The 21294-nt window shown below is 54.8% G+C and overlaps 5 protein-coding genes across 5 annotated transcripts; 4 read left to right on the top strand and 1 right to left on the bottom strand.

The window, feature by feature from the left end:
• Nucleotides 1-408: 408 nt before the first annotated feature.
• On the top strand, nt 409-2969 carry CMQ_6476 (transketolase; the record flags this gene model as incomplete). The annotated part of the gene is made up of 6 exons (XM_014315541.1): nt 409-462; nt 646-692; nt 795-890; nt 974-1058; nt 1132-2790; nt 2853-2969. The coding sequence occupies 6 exons, from the start codon at nt 409-411 to the stop codon at nt 2967-2969; spliced, it is 2058 nt and encodes a 685-aa protein (XP_014171016.1).
• Nucleotides 2970-3096: 127 nt separating this feature from the next.
• On the bottom strand, nt 3097-3873 carry CMQ_6122 (uncharacterized protein; the record flags this gene model as incomplete). The annotated part of the gene is made up of 1 exon (XM_014315187.1): nt 3097-3873. The coding sequence occupies one exon, from the start codon at nt 3871-3873 to the stop codon at nt 3097-3099; it is 777 nt and encodes a 258-aa protein (XP_014170662.1).
• Nucleotides 3874-4801: 928 nt separating this feature from the next.
• On the top strand, nt 4802-6697 carry CMQ_6409 (m protein repeat protein; the record flags this gene model as incomplete). Its single annotated transcript, XM_014315474.1, has 3 exons — nt 4802-4855; nt 4923-5438; nt 5498-6697. 3 exons carry the CDS (start codon nt 4802-4804, stop codon nt 6695-6697), a joined length of 1770 nt encoding a protein of 589 aa, XP_014170949.1.
• Nucleotides 6698-10330: 3633 nt separating this feature from the next.
• CMQ_6189 (g-protein alpha subunit) lies at nt 10331-11629 on the top strand (the record flags this gene model as incomplete). Its single annotated transcript, XM_014315254.1, has 5 exons — nt 10331-10451; nt 10508-10692; nt 10746-10903; nt 10961-11219; nt 11285-11629. The coding sequence occupies 5 exons, from the start codon at nt 10331-10333 to the stop codon at nt 11627-11629; spliced, it is 1068 nt and encodes a 355-aa protein (XP_014170729.1).
• A 1410-nt stretch (nt 11630-13039) lies between these two features.
• On the top strand, nt 13040-15983 carry CMQ_5969 (beta-glucosidase; the record flags this gene model as incomplete). Its single annotated transcript, XM_014315034.1, has 7 exons — nt 13040-13259; nt 13338-13721; nt 13789-13877; nt 13945-14048; nt 14129-14282; nt 14341-14483; nt 14540-15983. The coding sequence occupies 7 exons, from the start codon at nt 13040-13042 to the stop codon at nt 15981-15983; spliced, it is 2538 nt and encodes an 845-aa protein (XP_014170509.1).
• Nucleotides 15984-21294: the final 5311 nt, after the last annotated feature.

The following is a 21294-nucleotide window of genomic DNA, read 5'->3' as shown; positions in this document are numbered from 1 at the left end:
AATGTGCTCGCACGAAGTGTTAGTATACAGCCTGAATAGAGAAAGGATTGCGTCACTTTGCCATCGGTCCCCCCGCTCCTGCCCGGAAATGCGAGGGAACGGGCAGGAACTCGGGGAAGGCGGCATCGACCCCCCACTTTGGTTTCCGCGAGCTTTTTTTGCGTCATAACCACCTGGCTGTCGTTGCAGACTGGCAGAAAATACAAGGCTAACAGGTGCAAGCCAGGACAAGACCAGATTCTCGCTCCGATTTTGCTCCATTAGTGCCGACACCTCTTTTTAAAAAATTCACCCGTTCCCTCCCCTCCTTCCCTCTTCGAATACTTCTCCTTCTCTCTCCTGCTCCCTTCCTCTTGTCATTCTCCCCCAAACCACACCATCTCTCTATCCGTCACAACAACCGCCATCATGGGATACACTGACGTTGACCAGCTGGCTGTCAACACTATCCGTGTTCTGGCAGTAAGTCGTGCTTAGTTGCTGCTACCCCGCCCCCGCTCTTGCTTGCTCTCATCGGTGCGGCATGCTTCCTGCTGCTTATTGCTGCTTATCGCAAGCTGCCGTATAGCTTGCGATGCCATCTTGTCTTCCACTTGCTGCTGGCACCTTTCTTGCTTCTCGATAAACTGACACGGTTATCCTTAGGCCGATGCTACCGCACATGCCAACTCTGGCCATCCCGGCGCCCCGATGTAAGCTGCAGACCTTCCCAGCTTATTAGCGGATTGGTGAAGCATCACTGGAAGACAGCTTCTCAACACATACACGGAAGCTAACCACGCTCACCTCCACAGGGGCATGGCGCCGGTTGCTCACGTCCTCTTCAACCGTATCATGAAGTTCAACCCCAAGAACCCCAAGTGGCTCAACCGCGATCGTTTCGTCCTTTCGTAAGTGCCGAGAGATCTCCACACCCCCAGAGCTTTGGCTACCGGATGGTCCGGCGGCAGCTAGCTGACAGGGTATCTTCAAGAAACGGCCACGCCTGCATGCTGCAGTATGCTCTTCTCCACCTTTACGGCTTTGGCCTCACCATCGATGACCTGAAGCAATTCCGCGTATGTGCCATCCAATCCGATCCGATCCAATCCAATCCAACCCAATCCATTTGCACTGCTGACCCCCTCCAAGCAAGTGGGTAGTATCACTCCCGGCCACCCCGAGGCCCACGACACTCCCGGCATCGAGGTCACCACCGGCCCCTTGGGCCAGGGTATCTCCAACGCTGTCGGTCTGGCCATTGCCCAGGCCCAGACGGCTGCCACCTTTAACAAGGATGGCTTCCCCCTCGTTGACAACTACACCTACGCTTTCCTCGGTGACGGCTGTCTGATGGAGGGTGTCTCCAGCGAGGCCTCTTCCCTGGCCGGCCACCTGCAGCTCGGCAACCTCATTGCCGTCTGGGATGACAACCACATCACCATTGACGGTGACACCAATGTCGCCTTCACCGAGGACGTCACCAAGCGGTACGAAGCGTACGGCTGGCAGGTCATCGAGGTCAAGGACGGCGACCACAACTTGGAGGGCATTGAGAAGGCCATCAAGGCCGCCCAGGAGGTCAAGAACAAGCCCACGCTCATCAAGCTCCACACCGTCATCGGCTTCGGCTCGCTGCTGCAGGGCACCCACGACGTCCACGGTTCGCCCCTCAAGGCTGCCGACATCAAGCAGCTCAAGGAGAAGTTCGGCTTCAACCCCGAGGAGAGCTTTGTTGTCCCGCAGACCGTCTACGACCTGACCGCCAAGAAGATCGCCGAGGGTGCCGCCTTCGAGGCCGAGTGGAACGAGCTGTTTGCCAAGTACGGCCAGAAGTACAAGGCCGAGCACGCCGACCTGGTCCGCCGCCTGAAGGGTGACCTGCCCGAGGGCTGGGAGAAGAACCTGCCGGTCTACAAGCCGACCGATGCCGCAGTCGCATCGCGCAAGCTGTCCGAGATTGTCCTCAGCAAGATTGAGGAGGCCATTCCCGAGCTCATTGGCGGCTCGGCTGATCTGACGGGCTCCAACCTGACCCGCTGGAAGGGTGCCGTCGACTTCCAGCCCCCCTCGACCGGCCTGGGCACCTACGCCGGCCGCTACGTCCGCTACGGTGTGCGTGAGCACGCTATGGGTGCCATCTTCAACGGCATTGCTGCCTACGGCACCTTGATCCCCTACGGCGGCACCTTCCTCAACTTTGTATCGTACGCCGCTGGTGCAATCCGCCTGTCGGCCCTGTCACAGGTCCGCCTCATCTGGGTTGCCACCCACGACTCCATCGGTCTGGGCGAGGACGGCCCGACTCACCAGCCGATCGAGACCCTAGCACACTTCCGCGCCCTGCCGAACTGCATGGTGTGGCGCCCCGCCGACGGCAACGAGACGAGCGCCGCCTACTACGTCTCCCTGACCTCGAAGCACACCCCTAGCATCATTGCCCTGTCGCGCCAGAACCTCCCCCAGCTGGAGAACTCGACGATCGAGCATGCCATCAAGGGCGGCTACGTCGTTCACGAGGACAAGAGCGCCGACGTCACCCTCGTCTCCACCGGTTCCGAGGTCGGCATCTGCGTCGACACCGTCAAGTACCTGGCCGAGAAGAACGGGCTCAAGGCCCGCGTCGTCTCCCTGCCGTGCTTCGAGGTCTTTGATGCCCAGCCGAAGGAGTACCGCCTCAGCGTTCTGCCAGACGGCATCCCATCGCTGTCCGTCGAGGTCATGTCCACCATGGGCTGGGAGCGCTACACGCACGAGCAGTTCGGCCTGAACCGCTTCGGTGCCTCGGGCCCGTACAAGGACGTGTACAAGGTGAGAACATCCCGCCCCTGGGTGCGTCCTTTGATCCTCTGCCGCCTACTGACACATTGCAGAAATTCGAGTTCACCCCCGAGGGCATTGCCAAGCGTGCCGTCGCAACGGTGGACTTCTGGAAGGACGTCCCCAACATCCGCTCACCCATCAACCGTGCCTTCCAGCAGATTGTGTAAAGCAAAGGATGTTATTAATGCTTAGGCTTACAATTGGTGTTAATATGGTTCTGTGGGCAGCTATTGAATATATATGCAGCCTGGTAGACCTAAAAATGATAAGAGAAGTCTCGTCCGCCTGTATGCTTCACCCTGACCCTTGGGCTGCCCAATCCTGCTGGACAGCATGGCCGATGCGCTGTAACCGGCCAGTGGCGCGCCGTGCATCACGTAGAGATTGCTCCCCCGGAGCCAGAACGAGCCCGACCAGCAGTGGTCCGCCGCCGTTCTCGTCGTCGTCGTCGTCGTCCGCGTAGTCGTGTATGTCGATCGGACCCTGTGGTGAGTAGAACGGGCTGCCGCTCTCGGAGAGCCGTTCGGTTGGGCTGGGCGTTGACCGTAGAGCGAGGTCGGCCCGGAGCGTCCTGTGCGGCTGCTGTACCTGCAGCTGCTGCAACTGGCGCATCTGCTGCAGCTGTTGCTGTCTCTGCATACGCTGCAGGCGCTGCTGCTGTAGGGGGTCGAGAAAGCTCTCGATCAGGACGGCGCCCGACTCGTAGGTGACGACGACGTGCTCGGGCGGCGTCATGCCCCAGGCGGCCATGGCATCGTCCGTCAGGCTAGGCATGCCGGGCTCTGGGTCCAGGCAGTCGAGGCCGAGGCCCAGCCGTGCGGCTGCGTCCCGCGCGCGAAACGCCGTCGTCGTCAGGTCGTCGAGAGCCTCGGCGCGCTGGCGGCGTGACGGCCGTTGGCGGGTGTCGGCGGGTGTGGCGGCACCACTGCCGCTGTCGCTGTTGTCGTCGTCGTCGTCCCCCTCCTCTCTCTCGCCGTACAGACCCAGGCCGGCCGAGGAGATGATGGGGATGTTGGTCTCGTCGGCCAGGTAGATGGCCAGGTCGGGATACTGGAGCGGGAGAGCGGCCATTCTTTATCCCCTCCGCACGGACAGCGAATGGAAGAAGAACGAGAGGAAAGGGGAGATGAAAGGGGGAAAGATGAAAAAATATTAAAGAATAAAAGACGAGACGGCAGTGCTGGATGTGTTGCGGCTGCCGGCTGTCCAAGTTGCCTGTTTCGATTGGCTGTTTGGCTATGCCGCTGAAGAGTCTCGTCATTAATAATGGAAGAGCGAGCTAATCACTAAACTACAGGCGGGGCAAGGAACCAAACAACGTGGGGGTCTGGCATAATAACCACACTCGCAAGCTTCGCTAGTGCTTGCAAGGACACAAGGCAGCTGCAGGTCAGAGGCTACACGAGCGGCTGCAACTTACTCGTCCTCTGTACCCGTAGGAGGCAGGAGGCACAGTGCGGAGAAACGAAGCCGTACTTCTCGCACGGGGAAAGTCCCTGGCTCGCAGAGATGGCCACGAGAGAGATAAGGCGATCGTGAGGCCATGCTGTCGAGCTTGAGACAAGGGTATCGTGGCGGGCACGAGCGCACTTATGAGACGGTGCTTTGAGTTTGCAATAGTCATTTGTGTCTTGGTTGTCAACTATGACCTGGAATGCTGAGTAGTACAGTGCGTGCTCGTACAGCTCCCGCTGCGCCGAATTTGTTTAGTGGCAGGAGTACGGAGTACTCCGTACGGCGTAAACCCACTAGGAACAGCTAGGGGTGTAGCTTGCACCTTCCCTCGCTCCCCGCTTGGGAGTGACGTGTTTGCAACCTGTTCGTATTGGCCGAATTCCAACGGCCGATACTGGAACGAACATTCGAGTTGTTCTTCTCACGCAGCCACTTTGTCACCTTCGGTCGAAACGATTCCCGACCGGCCAGAATTGTCTTGCGATCAAATCAAATCAGAAGCAGAAAGCTCTTCGCAAACGCGTATCACTAACCCCCCGCGCCCATGGCGGACAACGAGAAAGCCAAGGCCGAGAGATTGGCCGCGGCCAAGAAACGCGTATGCTGCCTTATTTGTTGCCTAAAGCAGTACGTGTCTCTCTGTCTGCGGAGACTGACGTGAACAGGTCGAGCAAATGAAAAAACAGAAAGCCAAACAAGGCAAGGACAAGAAAGACAAGGCGGGCAGCGCGGCAACGGAGGCAGCTGTTGAGAGCAGCGACAAGGACGGCAAGAAGCCAGACGACAAGGATGAAAAGGACGAGAAGGAAGAAGACAAGCCGAGCGAAAGCTCCAAGGACAATGGTGACAGCGATGAGGTCGATGAGGACGACAATGATGCTACCGCCTCAGCACCAACATCGCCCAAGCCCACTGTCGCAGCCGCAAAGCCCGAACATTCGCACCTGCGCTCCACGTCCTTCCGTTTCGGTTCCTCCGGGCCGCTGAGTCCCAGCGCGGAATCGGCTGCAGACATCTACCGCAAGCAGGCTGCGCGCATCGAAGAGCTGGAAACGCAGAACAAGCGCCTCAGCAAGGACGCGACCGACGCCGAGAAGCGCTGGCGGAAGGCCGAGGAAGCGCTGGCAGACGTGCGCGATGGATCGTCTAATGCCGACTCGTCCAGCGAGCTCGCCAAATTGGTAGGTACCCGGATGCGTTTCTGTCGCGGTCTTGACGTGTTCCCGTCGCTGATGAGCAGAAATCCGAACTGGCCGGCCTGCAGCGGCAGAACGCACAGCTCCAAGTCCGCTCTGCACCCCGCCATGGAGCGTCGCCCTCGATCAGCACCTCGTCGCCGTCCATAACGGAGCTCGAGGCGCAGCTGCGGTCCAAGTCGGAAACGATCGAGAACATGGAGCTGGAGGTGTCGCGGCTGCGGGCCCACGTCGAGCGGCTGTCTGCGGGCGGCGAAGGCGGCAGCGACGAACCGTCAGGGAAGAGACAGGACCAGGTCTCGGCGCTGGAGGAGAAGCTGGCACGGGCTGAAAAGGCTGCCGGCAGCGCACAGCGCGAGCTGGCCGAGCTCAAGCGAAATCTCGATCGAGCGTCCGAGAAGGCGGTGCGAGAGGGCAGCGCGCGGACGAGCGCAGAGACCAAGCTGCGGGCGGTCGAGAAGGAGATGGAGGAGCGCACGGCTGAGTGCGAGGAGCTGTCGCGCAAGGTCGAGGCGCTGGAAAAGAAGGTGGCAACGCTTACGACGCTGCACAAGGAGCACGACGCGCGCACGCAGGCCCTGCGGCGCGACAAGGAGCGCATCGACCACGACCTGGGCGAGGCACGGGCGCAGGTCGAGCGGCTCGAGACCGAGAACCTGAAGCTGCGCAAGCGAGAGGCACAGGACAGCGGCGGCACGGACAACGACCACCTAGACGAGCTAGAAGACGAAGAGCGAGAGCGGCTGGAGCGGCGGGTGCGGACACTCGAGGCCGAGAACGCAGATCTGCGACACGGCATCTGGCAGGACCGACGAAAGGAGCTACAGCTGGGACCAGACGAGGGTGGCAGCGCGGCCAAGACTCGCAAGTTCAGCGACGTCGATCTCTCGCCGGCGGCCGGCAAGAAGAGTGCCAGCGGCGGCATCGGAGAGTTATTCACAGCGCTCACAGGCGTAGGTGGTCACGACCATCAGGGACACCAGGGACACCAGGGACACCAGGGTCACCAAGGTCATCACCACCAGCACAGCGCCACCGACGAAGACGGCTTCCTCGACGACGATGACGACATGGACTTTGACGAAGAGGCCTTCCGGCGAGCACAGGAAGAAGAGGCACGCAGCCGGCTGGAACGTGTGCGGGAAGCCAAGAGGGCCCTCAAGAACTGGGAAGGCTGGCGGCTAGACCTCGTGGAGAGCCGACAGGGCGGCACGGAGGGCATCGGTCCCATTTTCGATGTCTGATAGCAGGTGGAGATGTCGTTGAGATTAAATAGGGGCGTTTAGGGACAGAAACGGGAGAGAAGCGTATTACGGAGTATCGTATCTTACGAGCATGTCGATTAGGGAGTACATAGTCAGCAATACAGTCAAAAGACAAGCAGGGTAGATATTTTGGTTCGTCAATCGGGACGATGCCTCGATTTAAGGCATGGCGGACACATGGCCAAATCTGACCGATATGCCACAAATAGCCGCAACACGAAACTCGGCGTACAAGTACATAGTACATAGTACTTGTACTACTTGTACGAGGGCACGCCGTCAGAGTGGTAACCAGGGGCGACGTTGCCGATCGGCGTGGACGAGGGATTGCGAGACCATTCCGCCACCAGCCGTGATGGCGAAGAAGGGAGCAAAACGAAGAAAACCCTGACGATCCAGGGTGACCGTTTATCTATCCGTATGACAGGAGGAGTAGTGGACATCGTCCACGGGTCGTCGGTGATGAAGTGCTGCCGATCAGCAGCAGCAGAAAGGAGAAGTACACATGGTACGAGTATTACGACGTAGTGTGCATAAGATTCTAGTACGGGGAATTCCGTCGTCGAGAGTAAGATACCGACACGCTTGCAAAGCACAAGTACGATATTATGTAAAATACGGTTGCCAGCCTGTACCCCTATATCCGCTTCACTACTTTGTACTTTGAGTATCTTACATTAGTGCATTGCACGATTTGCGGAGCCCAAAACAGTGCCGTTTGTAACAAGTTCGGCCAAGAAGCGCAGCCCCTTTTGCCGATCTGACGTTCGTCCGCGGCGTCATAGCGCATATTGGCTGCATTTGCGCCCTATTCGATACGTGGTAATCATTCTCTGGTACTGCGACGTACGGGAGTACGACGTACTTGTATGTGAGCACGGAGCACTGGCGATGGTTTAGGGTTGCGCGTGATGTCGGTTCCATTCACCTGTTCGCCGTCGCCATTTTCGTATTATCTGCAGATGCTTCGTATACCGGAGTCTGGATGATATCTTATCTCGCGCATTTTGCCAGCCGCCTCTTTTTCCAGTTGTTTCCTGCCAAAATCTAGGCCGGCGTTCCAGGCAATTATGAAGACCCAGTTTTCTAGCACATGGCGGACCCGCTCCTCCTTCCCTGGTGCAAGATGCTGCTGGCAGCGACTGGTTCCCGCTGTACGGAGTACGTGTACTCGTATGCCGCTGTTACAGGGGGCCCTGCACCGTCGTATGCGTCTAGGGTACTGTGTTTCAGGGCGTTTGGCCTGGACATACGGAGTACAGCCGTCTCCACCCCACCGGAAGGGAGACCCCGGTCGCAATGAGGCCGATGCGATTCTCAATAATTAAATACGTCTCTGTGCGGAGAAGGCAGCCACTTGCAGTTAATGCCCGTGTTGTTCGCGGGCTCCTGGCGCGATCCTTTCTGCTTTTGGCGGCCTCTTCACAGTGTACTATGTACTTGTAGTCGTTCTGTCTCTCTGGAAAGGGACCCCCCAGTTTGCCCTCCTGCTCCTTTTGCTCGTCGGGACAGCTCGGTAGTGGAGCCAAGGCCGTTTTTCTCTTTTTACTACGAGTACGGAGCATGTACGACGTAATTGGTTTTTTCTGCTGGATGGCACCCTGCGTTTTTCGTCTTCGCGGTCCTTCCAAACCAGCCTATCGGATGGCGCCTCCTTTTTCCCCTGTGGCCTCTTCACAGTACGAAGACTTTGGAAATCCCGCTAGCGCACGGCCGGAGGGCTCTTCGCATATCCGCTTTGCATACGTCGTGAAGAAGGAAGGAAACGAACCAAACTGGAGACGACTCGGAAGTTTGGGGCTTGTCAGCCGCTCTAGTATCGTATGTTGGCTGCACAAAGACGAGGCAGGAGCGGAAAGGGCTGCCCAAACAGGCGCTCGGCCAGTCGGCGCCGACGGCAGTTAGTAGTTCTTCTCCCACCCCGATCAAATAGAAATCTCGTGCCGAAGCTAATACTTACGGAAACGATGCGCTCATGGTCACCGTGCGCAACGACAATTCGTACGGTGTGGTGATGATGTTGTCCTGTTGCTGACAGACGAAGGAAAAGCCGCCCCCCTTTTCTGGAGTATCTGCCCATCGTCCCCTGTTCGGGCATGGCTCTGCATGGCTTAGTACTATTGTACATGAGCTGCCGGCGCCGAGCAGGAAATGAGAGGCCACAATCGGTGCTGGTCGACAGGCAAGGCCAGTCCGCCGGCACGAGTGTGTGTTCGCACAGCAAAGCAACGAGACCGGAGTCGAGTTCAGCCACCGGAGGACAGAACGAAGAGACAGGCAAGGTGGTAAGCCCGAAAGGGCCGGACGGCAGGTCCTGCTGCTCCTCTTGAATGGATACTACGCTGTATCGAATGCAGCATCAACACCTTTCCTGGTCATCATTCCCTCTTCTCCTCTTTTGCCGTTTTTGCCTCTTTTGCCTCTTTATCTCTCGCCTCCTGTGCGGCTCCGCATGCCCTTCCAACGCCCACCGCCGTGCGTGGAGCCGACGTATTATGTATATTAAGATATCTTACGGAGTGCCATTACAGAAAACGGGGAGCCAACACCAGACAGAAACTGGCCGGGGGGCGCGCATCCTCATTATAACGTTGCAAAACCCTCCTCGTGGAGGCTCCATACCGGAGCCCGCCTTTTCTGTCATTTTGGTCGTCTCTCATTCTTGCGCGTAGTATTGGCTCCATGTGCCGCATGTCGTACTCCGTATATCTCTGTAATGCCTTCGATTTCCACACCACCTCGTCTGTTTCAACCGTCTTTTGTCTTCTTTGCTTCCGTCCTAAACCTGTACCGGTACTTTACTTGCGCCCAGTCTTCCCGTCTATCCTGCGAGCACGTCCGGCAGAAGCCAGAAGCCAGAAGCCAGAAGACGTTTCCAAAGGCCCAAACGGATGGTCCTCTGAGACTCCTTCCGCTCTCTACCGCCAAGCAGCAAAAAGCAACGCAGCAATCGTGCCCCTATTCTTGCGTCAACCCTTTTCTTTTCGCTCCCTCTCTTCCCTTCCTTTACCCTGCTCGCCCTCCCCTGTCCAGCGCCGATCCGCCAGGTATCCCATTAAGGGGGGATCGTTCGTCTCGTCCTCGTGCATTTCTCGCGTCCAGAGCTTCGGCGCCTCCGTCCATCTCATCGACCTTACGATTATCAACACCGGCAGCTTACGACATACATCTGACAACCTCAGCCCTTCAACTTGTTCTTTCATCCTGTCGGACCTCTGTGCTGCTCGTCTTTATCCTCTTTCTTTGCCGTTAGATGAAAGGGACCCACTCTTCTTCCCCAGTCTAGCCTCATTGTCACGGACTGCAAAGCGTACCACCCAAATAAAGAAACGGGCAAAAGCACCCGGCAGCGACAGACTAAGCTATCTTACCAGCGCTGGCCGCTCTCCACAGCGCTCTCCACTTGCTTGCCTGGTTCACGCCCCTCTGTTTTTTTTTTTTTTCTTTACCATCTTTTAAACAACCGACTTCTCCATTCTTCCCCTAGGGGGACTGTTTCTGACGACGAGCGAAAAAAGCCTTTCCCAGGGACCCGAGAGGTTGATATTGTGAATGCCACTTGGACAGGAACCACTCCACCCTCCCCCTTCCCCTTCCCCTTCCTTCGTCACAATGTGCTTCGGCGCTCGCAGCAAGAACAGTGAGGTCGATGCGGCACGCTCGCGGGAGCTGGACAAGGCCATCCGCGCCGATGAGAAGCGGTTGTCCCGGGAGATCAAGCTGCTGCTGCTAGGTAAAGTCTTGTGCCTCGGCTCGCACAGTCTCGAGCGCCCATGCTGACAATCGCAGGTGCCGGCGAGTCGGGCAAGTCGACGGTGCTGAAGCAGATGAAGCTGATCTACTCACAAGGCTTCAGCAACAATGAGAAGCTCGAGTGGAAGCCCGTCATCTTTGCCAACATCGTCCAGTCCTTCCGGGTCATAGCCGATGCCATGCAGGAGATGGACGTGGACTTTGAGCACAAAGAGAACGAGGTATGTGGCGACAACGCCGAGTCAAGACGAGCAGTGCGCTGACACCACAGCAGAGCAACATGGCATTGGTGTTGCGCGAGCTCGAAGTCAGTGCCAGTGACCCGCTACCAACCGACTACCTTGAGCCCATCAAGGAGCTGTGGGTGGACGCTGGTGTTCGGCATGCCATCACAAAGGGAAACGAGTTTGCCCTGCACGACAATCTGGAGTAGTACGTCTATTCTCATGCTCGGGTGTCTGCTTTCGTGTCCTAACCAACGAATGATAGCTTCTGTTCCGACCTCGACCGCCTCTGGGACCCCAGCTATGTGCCCAACGACCAGGATCTGCTCCGGTCACGTCTGCGGACCACTGGCATCACCGAGACCGTCTTCGACCTCGGCCACCTCTCGTACCGCATGTTTGACGTCGGCGGCCAGCGGTCAGAGCGCAAGAAGTGGATCCACTGCTTCGAGAACGTGAACTGCCTGCTCTTCCTGGTGGCCATCTCCGGTTACGACCAGTGCCTGGTGGAGGACAAGGACGGGGTAGGTTGCGCGAAGGAATGTGTGACGCCGAAGACAGGCCACCTGCTAACGAAGACGTCCTGCAGAACCAAATGAACGAAGCCTTGATGCTGTGGGAGTCCATCGCCAACTCGCACTGGTTCACGAAGTCGGCTCTCATTCTCTTCCTCAACAAGATGGACCTCTTCAAGGAGAAGCTGGCCCGGAGCCCCATCTCAGCTCATGGCTTTACCGATTACCAAGGTGCTCCGGACGATGCAAAGCAGGTCAGCCGCTACTTCATGGACAAGTTCCGGGCCCTCAGCCGCAACCCAGACAAGGAGATCTACGGCCACTTCACCAATGCCACCGACACCAATCTGCTCAAGATCACCATGGGCTCCGTCCAAGACATGATCATCCAGCGGAACCTCAAGCAGCTGATCTTATAAGAGGACCTGGGGGGACACGCTCTCTCCCGCCATCCCTCTCTCCCTTCCTCCTTCCGATTCGCCGGAGGAGGCAACCTCGACATTGCATTTGCAACAGAAAGTAAAGAAGCAATATTCTAGCGACTGTTTATATTACGCATTATTATACCTTTTGGCTCGGCGACTGTCTTTTCTCTTTCCTTCGGCTGTACATCTACACTTCCCTAGCTACTACACACCTACACTGGTACTTCTCACCCTGTCGTTACATATTTCCTACCTCTACTTCTGGCTTGGATCGACAATTTTCTTTTATTTTTGCTGCTCGTCTCGGCGGCTGCCATCATCGAAAGGGTTTGTGGCTCGGCCGACAAGCTGAGGACCTAGACTCTCTGTCTTCTCTTTTGGGAATGCTTTACGGAGCTATCCACGAGGCCTCATACATATCACTTTGTACTTGCCAACGCGAATGCAGCTCATTTGCGCGCTTATAACTATTGACACGCCTGGTGTCCTCTACTTATATCAACGACATGATTACGATAGCAATCTGATTCGGTATCATCCTGTTTCATGTTGACAAAGAGTCACTGCCTAATTTCTCTTTTGTGCTGCAGCGTCGAGAGGACCGATCCATTGGGCTATAGAAAATAACACTTATTAGCAACCCCAAATTCAAGACGATCGTGCAGTCTGGGCAGTGGCTGGAATGCACGCTTTTGACTGGCTGCTTAGCCGCGTGAATGCAAGTGTGCCGCTGTGCCTTGACTCTGTTCTCCTTCCCTTCTTTCCGCCCCCATTTCCGTGTCTCGATGTCAGCGTCACACAATAGCACTGCATATTATGACGATCTTGGCTCTCAAATGCTCCACTTTTCTCGTCGCCCAGTCCACGTCCCGTCTGCAGACTTTATGTATGGGATGAGCCAGTACCCAATCAAACTGCTCTGTCCCGATCAGCTTTGACCAACACACGGTGAGTCGAGGCCAGCCGTTGCTTACCATCGTCCTAGCAACATCCTCGTATCACACTATGCTTAAAGGAACCTTGTTTTTCAAGACATAAAGAATCCATGATATCGAATAGGACAATGCATCAGTACAAAATGGCGTGAACTCTATTTTCTTTCCTTTCTTTCTGCTCTCTCCTCATTAGTACCCATCAATCGCTCTTTTGGGATCGATAGTACCGTCCGAAGAAGGAAGTAGCCAATGTCCAACTGCCTCTTCCACAAAACACCATTAAATCCACCGAAGCTTGACGTATCTTCCACGCCGCCTACAAGACGCCGACATCACACTCATTTCTCGATTGCTTTTTGCTCGCCCATCACTCAAAATGGAGTACGCTCGCTACGAACCGGCTGTTGACTCCAACTTTGCCAAGCAGCAGCCCGGACCGGGCACCCAACACTCCAGCTGACTAGCCGACATGAAAAGCAAGATCCCACCGTTTCTCCGGACCAAGAAGGGAATAACCATAGTCGTTGCATGTACTGTCATCATACTCGGCGGCGGTCTCTCGGGGCTGGCTGCGCTTCACAACCGAGGCAGCCACAAGTCTCGTGGTGACACCGGTGACAGTTCCGGTATGCAGGTCATCACCAGCGACTCCTATTTCTATGGCCAGTCTCCTCCTGTGTACCCGTCACGTAAGTTAGCCATCTTGTGAATGGCCTATGTCCCATAATTTCAGGTGAGAGCTCTGCTGATCTTTGCCACCCCTTCAGCAAGCATGACTGGTGTTGGTTCCTGGGCCGTCAGTTACAGCAAGGCAGTTGCACTTGTCAACAACATGACTCTGGAAGAACGTGTGGGCTTGACCACCGGCGCGTCCTCGTACTCCAACGGCTGCTCTGGCTACATATCGCCCGTGTCTAGAGTCGGATTTCCTGGCATGTGTTTAAGTGATGCCGGCAACGGCTTGCGCAACACTGACTTCGTCAGCTCATGGCCTAGCGGCATCCATGTTGGTGCCAGCTGGAACCGCGACCTGGCCGCACAGAGAGCCCGCGGCATGGCCGCTGAGTTCAAAAAGAAAGGAGTCAACGTCCTCTTGGGCCCAGTTGTTAGCCCCGTCGGTCGGACTGTCCGGACTGGACGGTTCTGGGAGGGTATGTTTATCTGATTCGCTTTCAGCCGCAGCCTGTTTGATCTACCAGTCTGCTTACACGTGAGTAGGATTCTCTGTTGACCCGTACCTCGCTGGCATAATGGCATATGAGACGGTCACAGGCTGCCAAGACGAGGGGGTAATCACAAGTACAAAAGTAAGTTCTCTTTCCTGCCTTTATGGAGATACCACTTTGGCCAGACGACAGCAATAACACAAGCCAGCATTTTATTGCCAACGAGCAGGAGACGAACCGCCAGCCTATCGACGGTAAGGAGGCAGTGTCGTCCAATATTGATGATCGCACGATGCACGAGCTCTATCTTTGGTACGTTGTTCCCTTTACATATAAATGTTCCCTGTCGGATCACGTCTCTCGTATATACACTAACACGGCAACATATCCAGGCCTTTTCAGGATGCTGTTTACGCAGGCACGGGAAACATTATGTGCTCTTACAATCGAGTGAACAATTCGTACGGGTGTGCCAATAGCAAAACCCTGAACGGATTGTTGAAAACAGAGCTCGGATTCCAAGGCTTTGTCGTGTCTGACTGGGGTGTAAGTCTGCATCACTTGGTCTTATACATGGCTTGCCCATCTAACGCGATGCCCCTAGGCACAACACGCTGGTGTGGCTACATCATTGTCTGGAATGGACATGTCTATGCCATCAGGAAGCGCCTTCTGGGGGAGTCATCTGGTTGAAGCGGTACAGAATGGATCTGTCGCAGAATCACGAATCACCGATATGGCAACAAGGTACGGCAGAGGTCGTTACAGTATCCTCATCCCATTGTAGACTGACACATGGCCAGGATCATTGCAACATGGTACCAGATGGACCAAGACTCAGACTTCCCGACGCCTGGCATTGGTATGCCGGCGGACCTCACAAAGCCGCACGATATTGTCGACGGCCGCAACTCTACTGCAAAACAAACTTTGCTAGATGGTGCCATCGAAGGCCATGTGCTGTTGAAAAATGACAACAATGCCTTGCCGTTGAAGGCGCCCAACTTCATATCGATATTTGGATATTCGGCAAAGGCTCCAGATCGGAACGACTTCACCCCAGGTAGCACTACAGCATGGAGTTTCGGGGCAGAACCAGCAAACGAAACGGACACGTATCTGGCCTTCAACAGCGGTCCGCCGAAATCCCCTTCAGCTATCGCACTAAACGGCACGTTGTTTTCTGGTGGCGGCTCGGGCGCTACGTCTCAATCACTCGTTAGCGCACCATTTGATGCTATTATGCAACAAGCCTGGACTGACGGTACCGAGTTATTTTGGGATTTTTCCACGGCTAGTCCCAGCGTTAACGCTGCCTCTGGCGCCTGTCTCGTTTTGGTCAATGCATGGGCATCAGAAGGCTATGACCGGCCCGGAGTTCGGGACGACTACACGGACGAACTGATCAAAAATGTCGCTGATCAGTGCAGCAACACCATTGTTGTTGTGCACAACGCTGGCGCGCGTGTCGTCGATTCATGGATCGACCATGCCAACGTCACGGCACTGATATTTGCTCATCTGCCGGGCCAATACTCTGGACAAGCACTGGTGTCCATCTTGTATGGCCAATCGAACCCGTCGGGAAAGCTGCCATACACGGTAGCTATGAATGAATCTGACTACGGCACTATCTTGGATCCGGCATTGCCAGAAGGAGAATACATCAAGTTTCCACAGGCCGACTTTTCAGAAGGTGTATTCATTGACTACCGACGCTTTGATGCCAGCAATATGACGCCACGCTTTGAATTTGGCTTCGGTCTTTCGTACACAACATTCGGCTACACAGGCCTCCAGATCACCAAGTCATTGTCTGGAAGTGCCTCAGGAAATGCCAGCACTGGCAACGACAACAGCACTCTATTTGCCCGCTACCCGACAGGCGCTGTTCGGCAAGGTGGCCAGGCTGACCTTTGGGATACGCTGGTAACAGTCACGGCAAACATAACCAACACAGGCAATGTAGATGGTGCCGAGGTTGCACAACTCTATATCACAATTCCAGGTGGTGGCAATGACACCAGCAGCGATTCGGCTGTGCCAGTTCGCCAGCTGCGTGGGTTTGAGAAGACATTTCTCAACACGTCGCAGACGGCCACAGTCGAGTTTTCGCTGACGCGTAGGGATCTGAGCATATGGGATACGGTGGCACAGAAATGGCTGTTGCAGCGAGGCAGCTACGATGTGAGTGTAGGGTCAAGCAGTCGCAGCCTTCCTCTGGTGAAGTCTTTTGGTATTCTTTGATGACTTGTTGGGTCTGGAGTAACTTGAACGGACGATTGAGAAGGATGAACGATACGATGACACAAAAAATGGGTAATGGTTTTGGGCTTGGTTTTGGGACCTTTGGCGTTCTCAATGTTAGTATTCAGCTATTTTTGGCCTTTGAATTTCGGTGTCATGTTCAACTCCGAATCACAGATTTGATTTTAGCTATACTGAGGTTCCATTTAGAACAAGTGATGCAGACGATGTTTGGGGTAGGTTTCATTTGCGAGCAGAAAGCGGCTTGAAGACGTACGACATCCCAGACAAGATCAGACCAGAGGCATCTATACGAGATAGAACTTGGGACTAGATCGACAGAAACGGCAAGCATGGCAAGAGAACAACCATAATTCACCTCGTTCGGATCCGCCCCTTGCAAAGCATGAACTTTGCCGCCCTCTGGTCCACACCACCCCAAACGAAACCGGCCTTGTTTTTAGAGTAAAGTACGAAGTATATAAAATCGGCATATGCTAGTCTGCCAGATGACTTGCCAACTCGGACTGGTCTCACACATATTTTCACAGCCTCGCCGTTTGAGGAAGGAGAATAGATGGAAGGTGTGTCGACTTGCAACAGATCGCCTCCCTCGGTGCCAAAACTAGACAGATACGAGAACAAATGCATGAAGCACAGGGCACAGAGCGCAATGCATGCGAAGCGCTGATCACTCGGGCGTGACGGGGAGAACATGCGGTCCAGCTAGCTGTTGTTGCTGTTACCGTCCCAGACAACCTTCTCGTTCTGTTGTGTCCCTCGAAGCACTGGACACCTGCTGAACGCTGCACTCCGGCTTCCCCGCCCCGTGTCTCTTACGCCATATGGCAAGAGGGACAGACCGAACCAAGATGTGCTTCAACACGCGACATTTTTAGCACACATCCAAATTTGGCAACACATCTGCAAATCTCTGGCTCGGAAGCATGGCTCGGTGGTGTCCGTCATCCCAATACCCCCTTTAACACACCCTTTCTGATCATCGTCGGCTGACTACTAATCCGCGCACGGTGGTGGGTTTGCGCCTCTGAAATAGAACACAGAATATTTCGCTTACAATGAATGATGCGTCAGTTCTCCTTTCACAAACACCTTTGCTGAGTCCATGAAGACAGGGGGAAGGGAAGGTGGGTGCCAAAGCACCGGGTGCTTCATCTACGTCGTACGCATTGCTCGACAAGAGCACCGGTTGGCTTGGCCAGGTCGAGCTGCATTGCCTCCCAACATTGCAAATCACAACTTCGAATGCGACTTATATTGAGCTACTGCTGCAGCAGCGCGGACCTCTTGCTTCCCTGCATACCGCCCGAAATAGGGCCGTCAATGTAATATGTAAGAACGTACCGGCATGCAAGTCACCTTGCGGTGGTCGGACTGATGTGATGGTGACGACGATATGCGCGTGAAAAGGCACGTTGGCACGTTGGACGGTGGTATGGAGCTGGGATCGTGGGAAAAAAAGGTGAAAGCGAACGAAAACGCCCGCTTGGCTTGTCCGGGGTCGCTTAGATGCTTTTGGCTCTGCGGATGCAAATAACAACATCGTGAACAAGCCTTCTTGGCAGAAACCAGGACTTGTTCCCTGCACGTGCTGATTACGGGTTGCGGGCCTCATGCAAGTTGCAGACCGGCGCAGGTCGTAGTATGTCTCAGGTTCTGATCCCTGTCTGGAGCACCAGTCTGTTTTCGGCATCGCGGCAAAATGTGCTTTGGCGATGGGAAAGGATGATATCAGAGCGGACGGCACAGAAGGCACCTGTAAGAGACATAGCAAGCAGTAACGATTGTGAATGGCGAGGGTAGAGCCAGATTCCAAAATTGACCACGGGGCATGTTTGGAGGCGATTTGAGACTGTGATGCCGTAGAAGCAGTGCAATGCAACAGGCCATTTGTCTATTAAAAGGCTGCTCAGCCCTGTGAGCAGACTGGGCAACTAGTGCGCTTATACGGAGTAGTTGCTCGTCCTACGTATAAAGGAAGGTGAGACGAAAATGCTCCGTAGCTGGGAAGGCAAGCCTTGGGATGCTTTTCAATGAAATAACAGGGATTTCGGGTGATTACTATGTAGGAGTTCGATAAAGTACTCCATACCTTAGCGAGACACGTTTGGTCCTGTAGTGGCGGAGAAGACTTCCGTATTCGTGGGCAGCTACAACGTGCCTAGTATTAGAAATAAGCTCTCCTAGTAAGACACGCTTCAGAAACGACGGACTTTTCGGACATCGCGATGTTCTCCCCTATGTAGAAGCGATATCTTCCCCCCACTATCTTAAATTTCTGGTGTTTCTCCTATGGAAAGGCCCCCCTACGACGTACGTCCCTTATGGGGTACTTTGGAATATAACGAACCCTCGAACGAATGGCTTTTACAGAGGACAAGCCAAGGGTTTGATCAGTCGCCAGATGCAGGACTGCGCTATCTGCAAAACCTTACTCTTATCTGTTTTGCCTTTTTCTGGGACCTGTTCTTGTCGAAGACAGCACAAAGAAGAGGAGATTCTGCAGGGTTGTGTAAATGCCCCCAAGCTGCCCAGTTCGACCGAATTCGACCGTCCCTCCGACTTCTTTATGTATGCATGCGACATCGGCGTGGTAGTCTGTGCGTTGCATAGCCATACTATGTACGAGGACGATGTGGGAGTAGGAATACGAGGAGAGCATGACCGAAATTGTGCGCACGGCATGCAGGGTCGCTTCCGTTCTACGAGCATATATTCGGCCGTCTATGCGCATTAGAACATCGATTGGGATTAGCACGACGCCAAAGCGAGGCCGAGACGAGGCCAAAGAGAGATAGACAGGAGACATAACTCAACGTCAAAGATTGACGGCGTGTGCGCACTATCTACATAGTAGGGGGGCCGGAATGAGAGTCGATCTTCCGGCACGTTTTTAATATACAAGTTGAAACAGGCGAGACGATCGACCAGGAGGCGGGGAGTAAGATACCAGGAAAGCAAACTTGCTGCTCCGTACTGTTCGTCGATCTCTTCGGCAATACAGAGTACATACTATGTACGGAGTATGGAGGACTCCATACACATATCTACCATGCTTTTCCTCACATCTGCTACATAGTACGTCAGGTCAGACAAGTGGACCAGGACAGGCCAAATGGTTTGAGATTGAGATTTGACAGACTGGACAGTGGGCTGGGTGCAGTTGCAGTGCAGAAAACCTGCAGCGTGACTGCAACGCTGTGGCCGGTACAAGTGATTGAGTCAGGAAGATTCGAATATCGCGAGGCAGAACGGGCCAATGAGAGCGGAGAACTTCGAGGCAGAGGTGGATTTGTCGGAAGCCCATGCAAGGGAAATCACAAGACATGTTCTCCTTGTCTCGTCCCCACGGCTCGCCCTTTCCTGTTACGACGTAAGGGGATGTTGAAATACTCCGTACTCATGGGCGGGACGTTTATGATTTGGCCGTTTTCAAAGCCCAAAGCCGATCGTCGATTCGAGCCCGGGCCACAGATAGCACCTGGATCGTCGGCACAAGTGCCGTACCGACATGAAAGCCTGGAAGCCTGGAAGCCTGGAGAGCAGTGCCCGTCGTGATGATTCACGTGAGATACTATGCATGCACTTTGCAGCTGCTATCACTGGATGAGAATGCAAAAAGGGGATTTCCCCCCCCTGGAGCTCCACAGACTGGCATAATCTCTGCCTGTACTGAATAAGATACATGATAGGCGATTGTTCAAATAGAGCAATGCTATGATGTGCTTGGCAGAACGGGCCGCTCGGGTGGTGACGTCTGACTGAGAGGAAGAGTAGAATAACGGGCGAAAGTGTCCGAGCGGCGAATTGGCGAATGGGAGATGGCCATTCTGAAGCTGCAGGACGCTATCTCTATCTGACCACAGCCATGTAGGACGGGGAGATACATCCTATAGGATTAGCAGGTGCACAGACCGCACATTTGGCGACTTGACTGCAAAGACGGGTGAAGGGCGTAACAAGAGCAAGATGTGCGAATATGCCTCGTCCAACAGTGTCGTAGACAGCAGATAAGCCTGTGACGAGGGCGGTCGGACCTCGTTGTGACGACAGTACGGAGTATACACAGGAGTTTGGCGTGGACACTACTCGCACTCTGTAGGAGAAGAAAGATCCTCCTCTGGTATCGCGTAAGCCTCGGCTAGCGCGTGTACGCCGTATAGCTGTCGACAAGCGCGAGAAGAAAAAAAGTAAGGTCTATTCTCCGAGCAGAGACGAGACGAGAAAGCATCGGCCGATGGAGGCTGAGCTCTCAATTTGCTGCATGCCAATACGAGCTATCCCGTCCCGAATGGCAAAAAGCGTACGAGCAGACAGTAGTGTAGAGGTCTAAGCCGACATAGGCTGCTGGCCAAAACCACGTTGTCGCGGGAGACAGGCTCCGTTGCTCCACAGCCTTGACCGGTGGAGGATGAGGGATGAGGATGTGTGTTTCGGGTGATCCAAAACGGGTTAGAGCAGCCGATTTCCAAGGGCGAACCAGGTTTCTGATCACTGCCTCCGACACAGAAACGCGCCCGAAAAGGCAAGGCGTCAGAGTGCTTGCTGACTAACATTTCCCCTTGGCCCCCTTGACAGGGATCCATGCGCCCCACGAACTGGACCTACGACGTACGGAGTAAACTCAATGAGCTCGAAGATATCTTACTCCGTACTCCGTACATTGAGTAGCATCGCAATGTCAATCTGCATCTGGCAGGCATTGCCGTATGCACCTCGGGTGCGACATTCACTGCAGTTTGCTGGACTGCTGTTAGGCGAAGATTACTCCGTACTTGGTACGAAATGACAATTTGACAGCACACGTGATGCTAGAGTGGAGCCGGTCGAGCAATTTGGCTTCCGACGATATTGCGACTCTGTTCTCACTGTGGAGCTCACACATCGGAAGATACTAATTCTTCCTTACAAGAGTCGATATAGACAAGCATAAATTAGGCTATGCCGAAAGCAACTATACATAGTACTTGCAAGCGTTGGAAAAAGGCCAATCGTGATTCAGCGCGAAAAGTCCGATGTGCCAGAGGCCGCAGAAAAAGGGGGCGGAGAATAAAATGAATAAAAGGAAAACTGGAAAGATACGAAGAGGCAAAAATGGGTAAGACGAGGCCTAAACGGAAGTAGCAAGGGCAACCTGCCGAGGGGCAGTCCCCATCTTGTTGGTGCCTGCCCGACCAAGCGATGGCTCAAGCGGGTTTCACGGCGTTTGCCCCATATTCACGGACCCCTGTCGTGTTTGCCACTTCTCTCCTCTCTCTCCTCTCTCCCAGACTCTCAGAGCCTCCTGGGT

The sequence above is a fragment of the Grosmannia clavigera genome (genome assembly GCF_000143105.1).
Source record: "Grosmannia clavigera kw1407 unplaced genomic scaffold GCSC_167, whole genome shotgun sequence".
NCBI lineage: Eukaryota > Fungi > Ascomycota > Sordariomycetes > Ophiostomatales > Ophiostomataceae > Leptographium > Leptographium clavigerum.
Note: the sequence above shows the minus strand (reverse complement) of the source record. Positions and strands in the feature narration are given on the sequence as shown.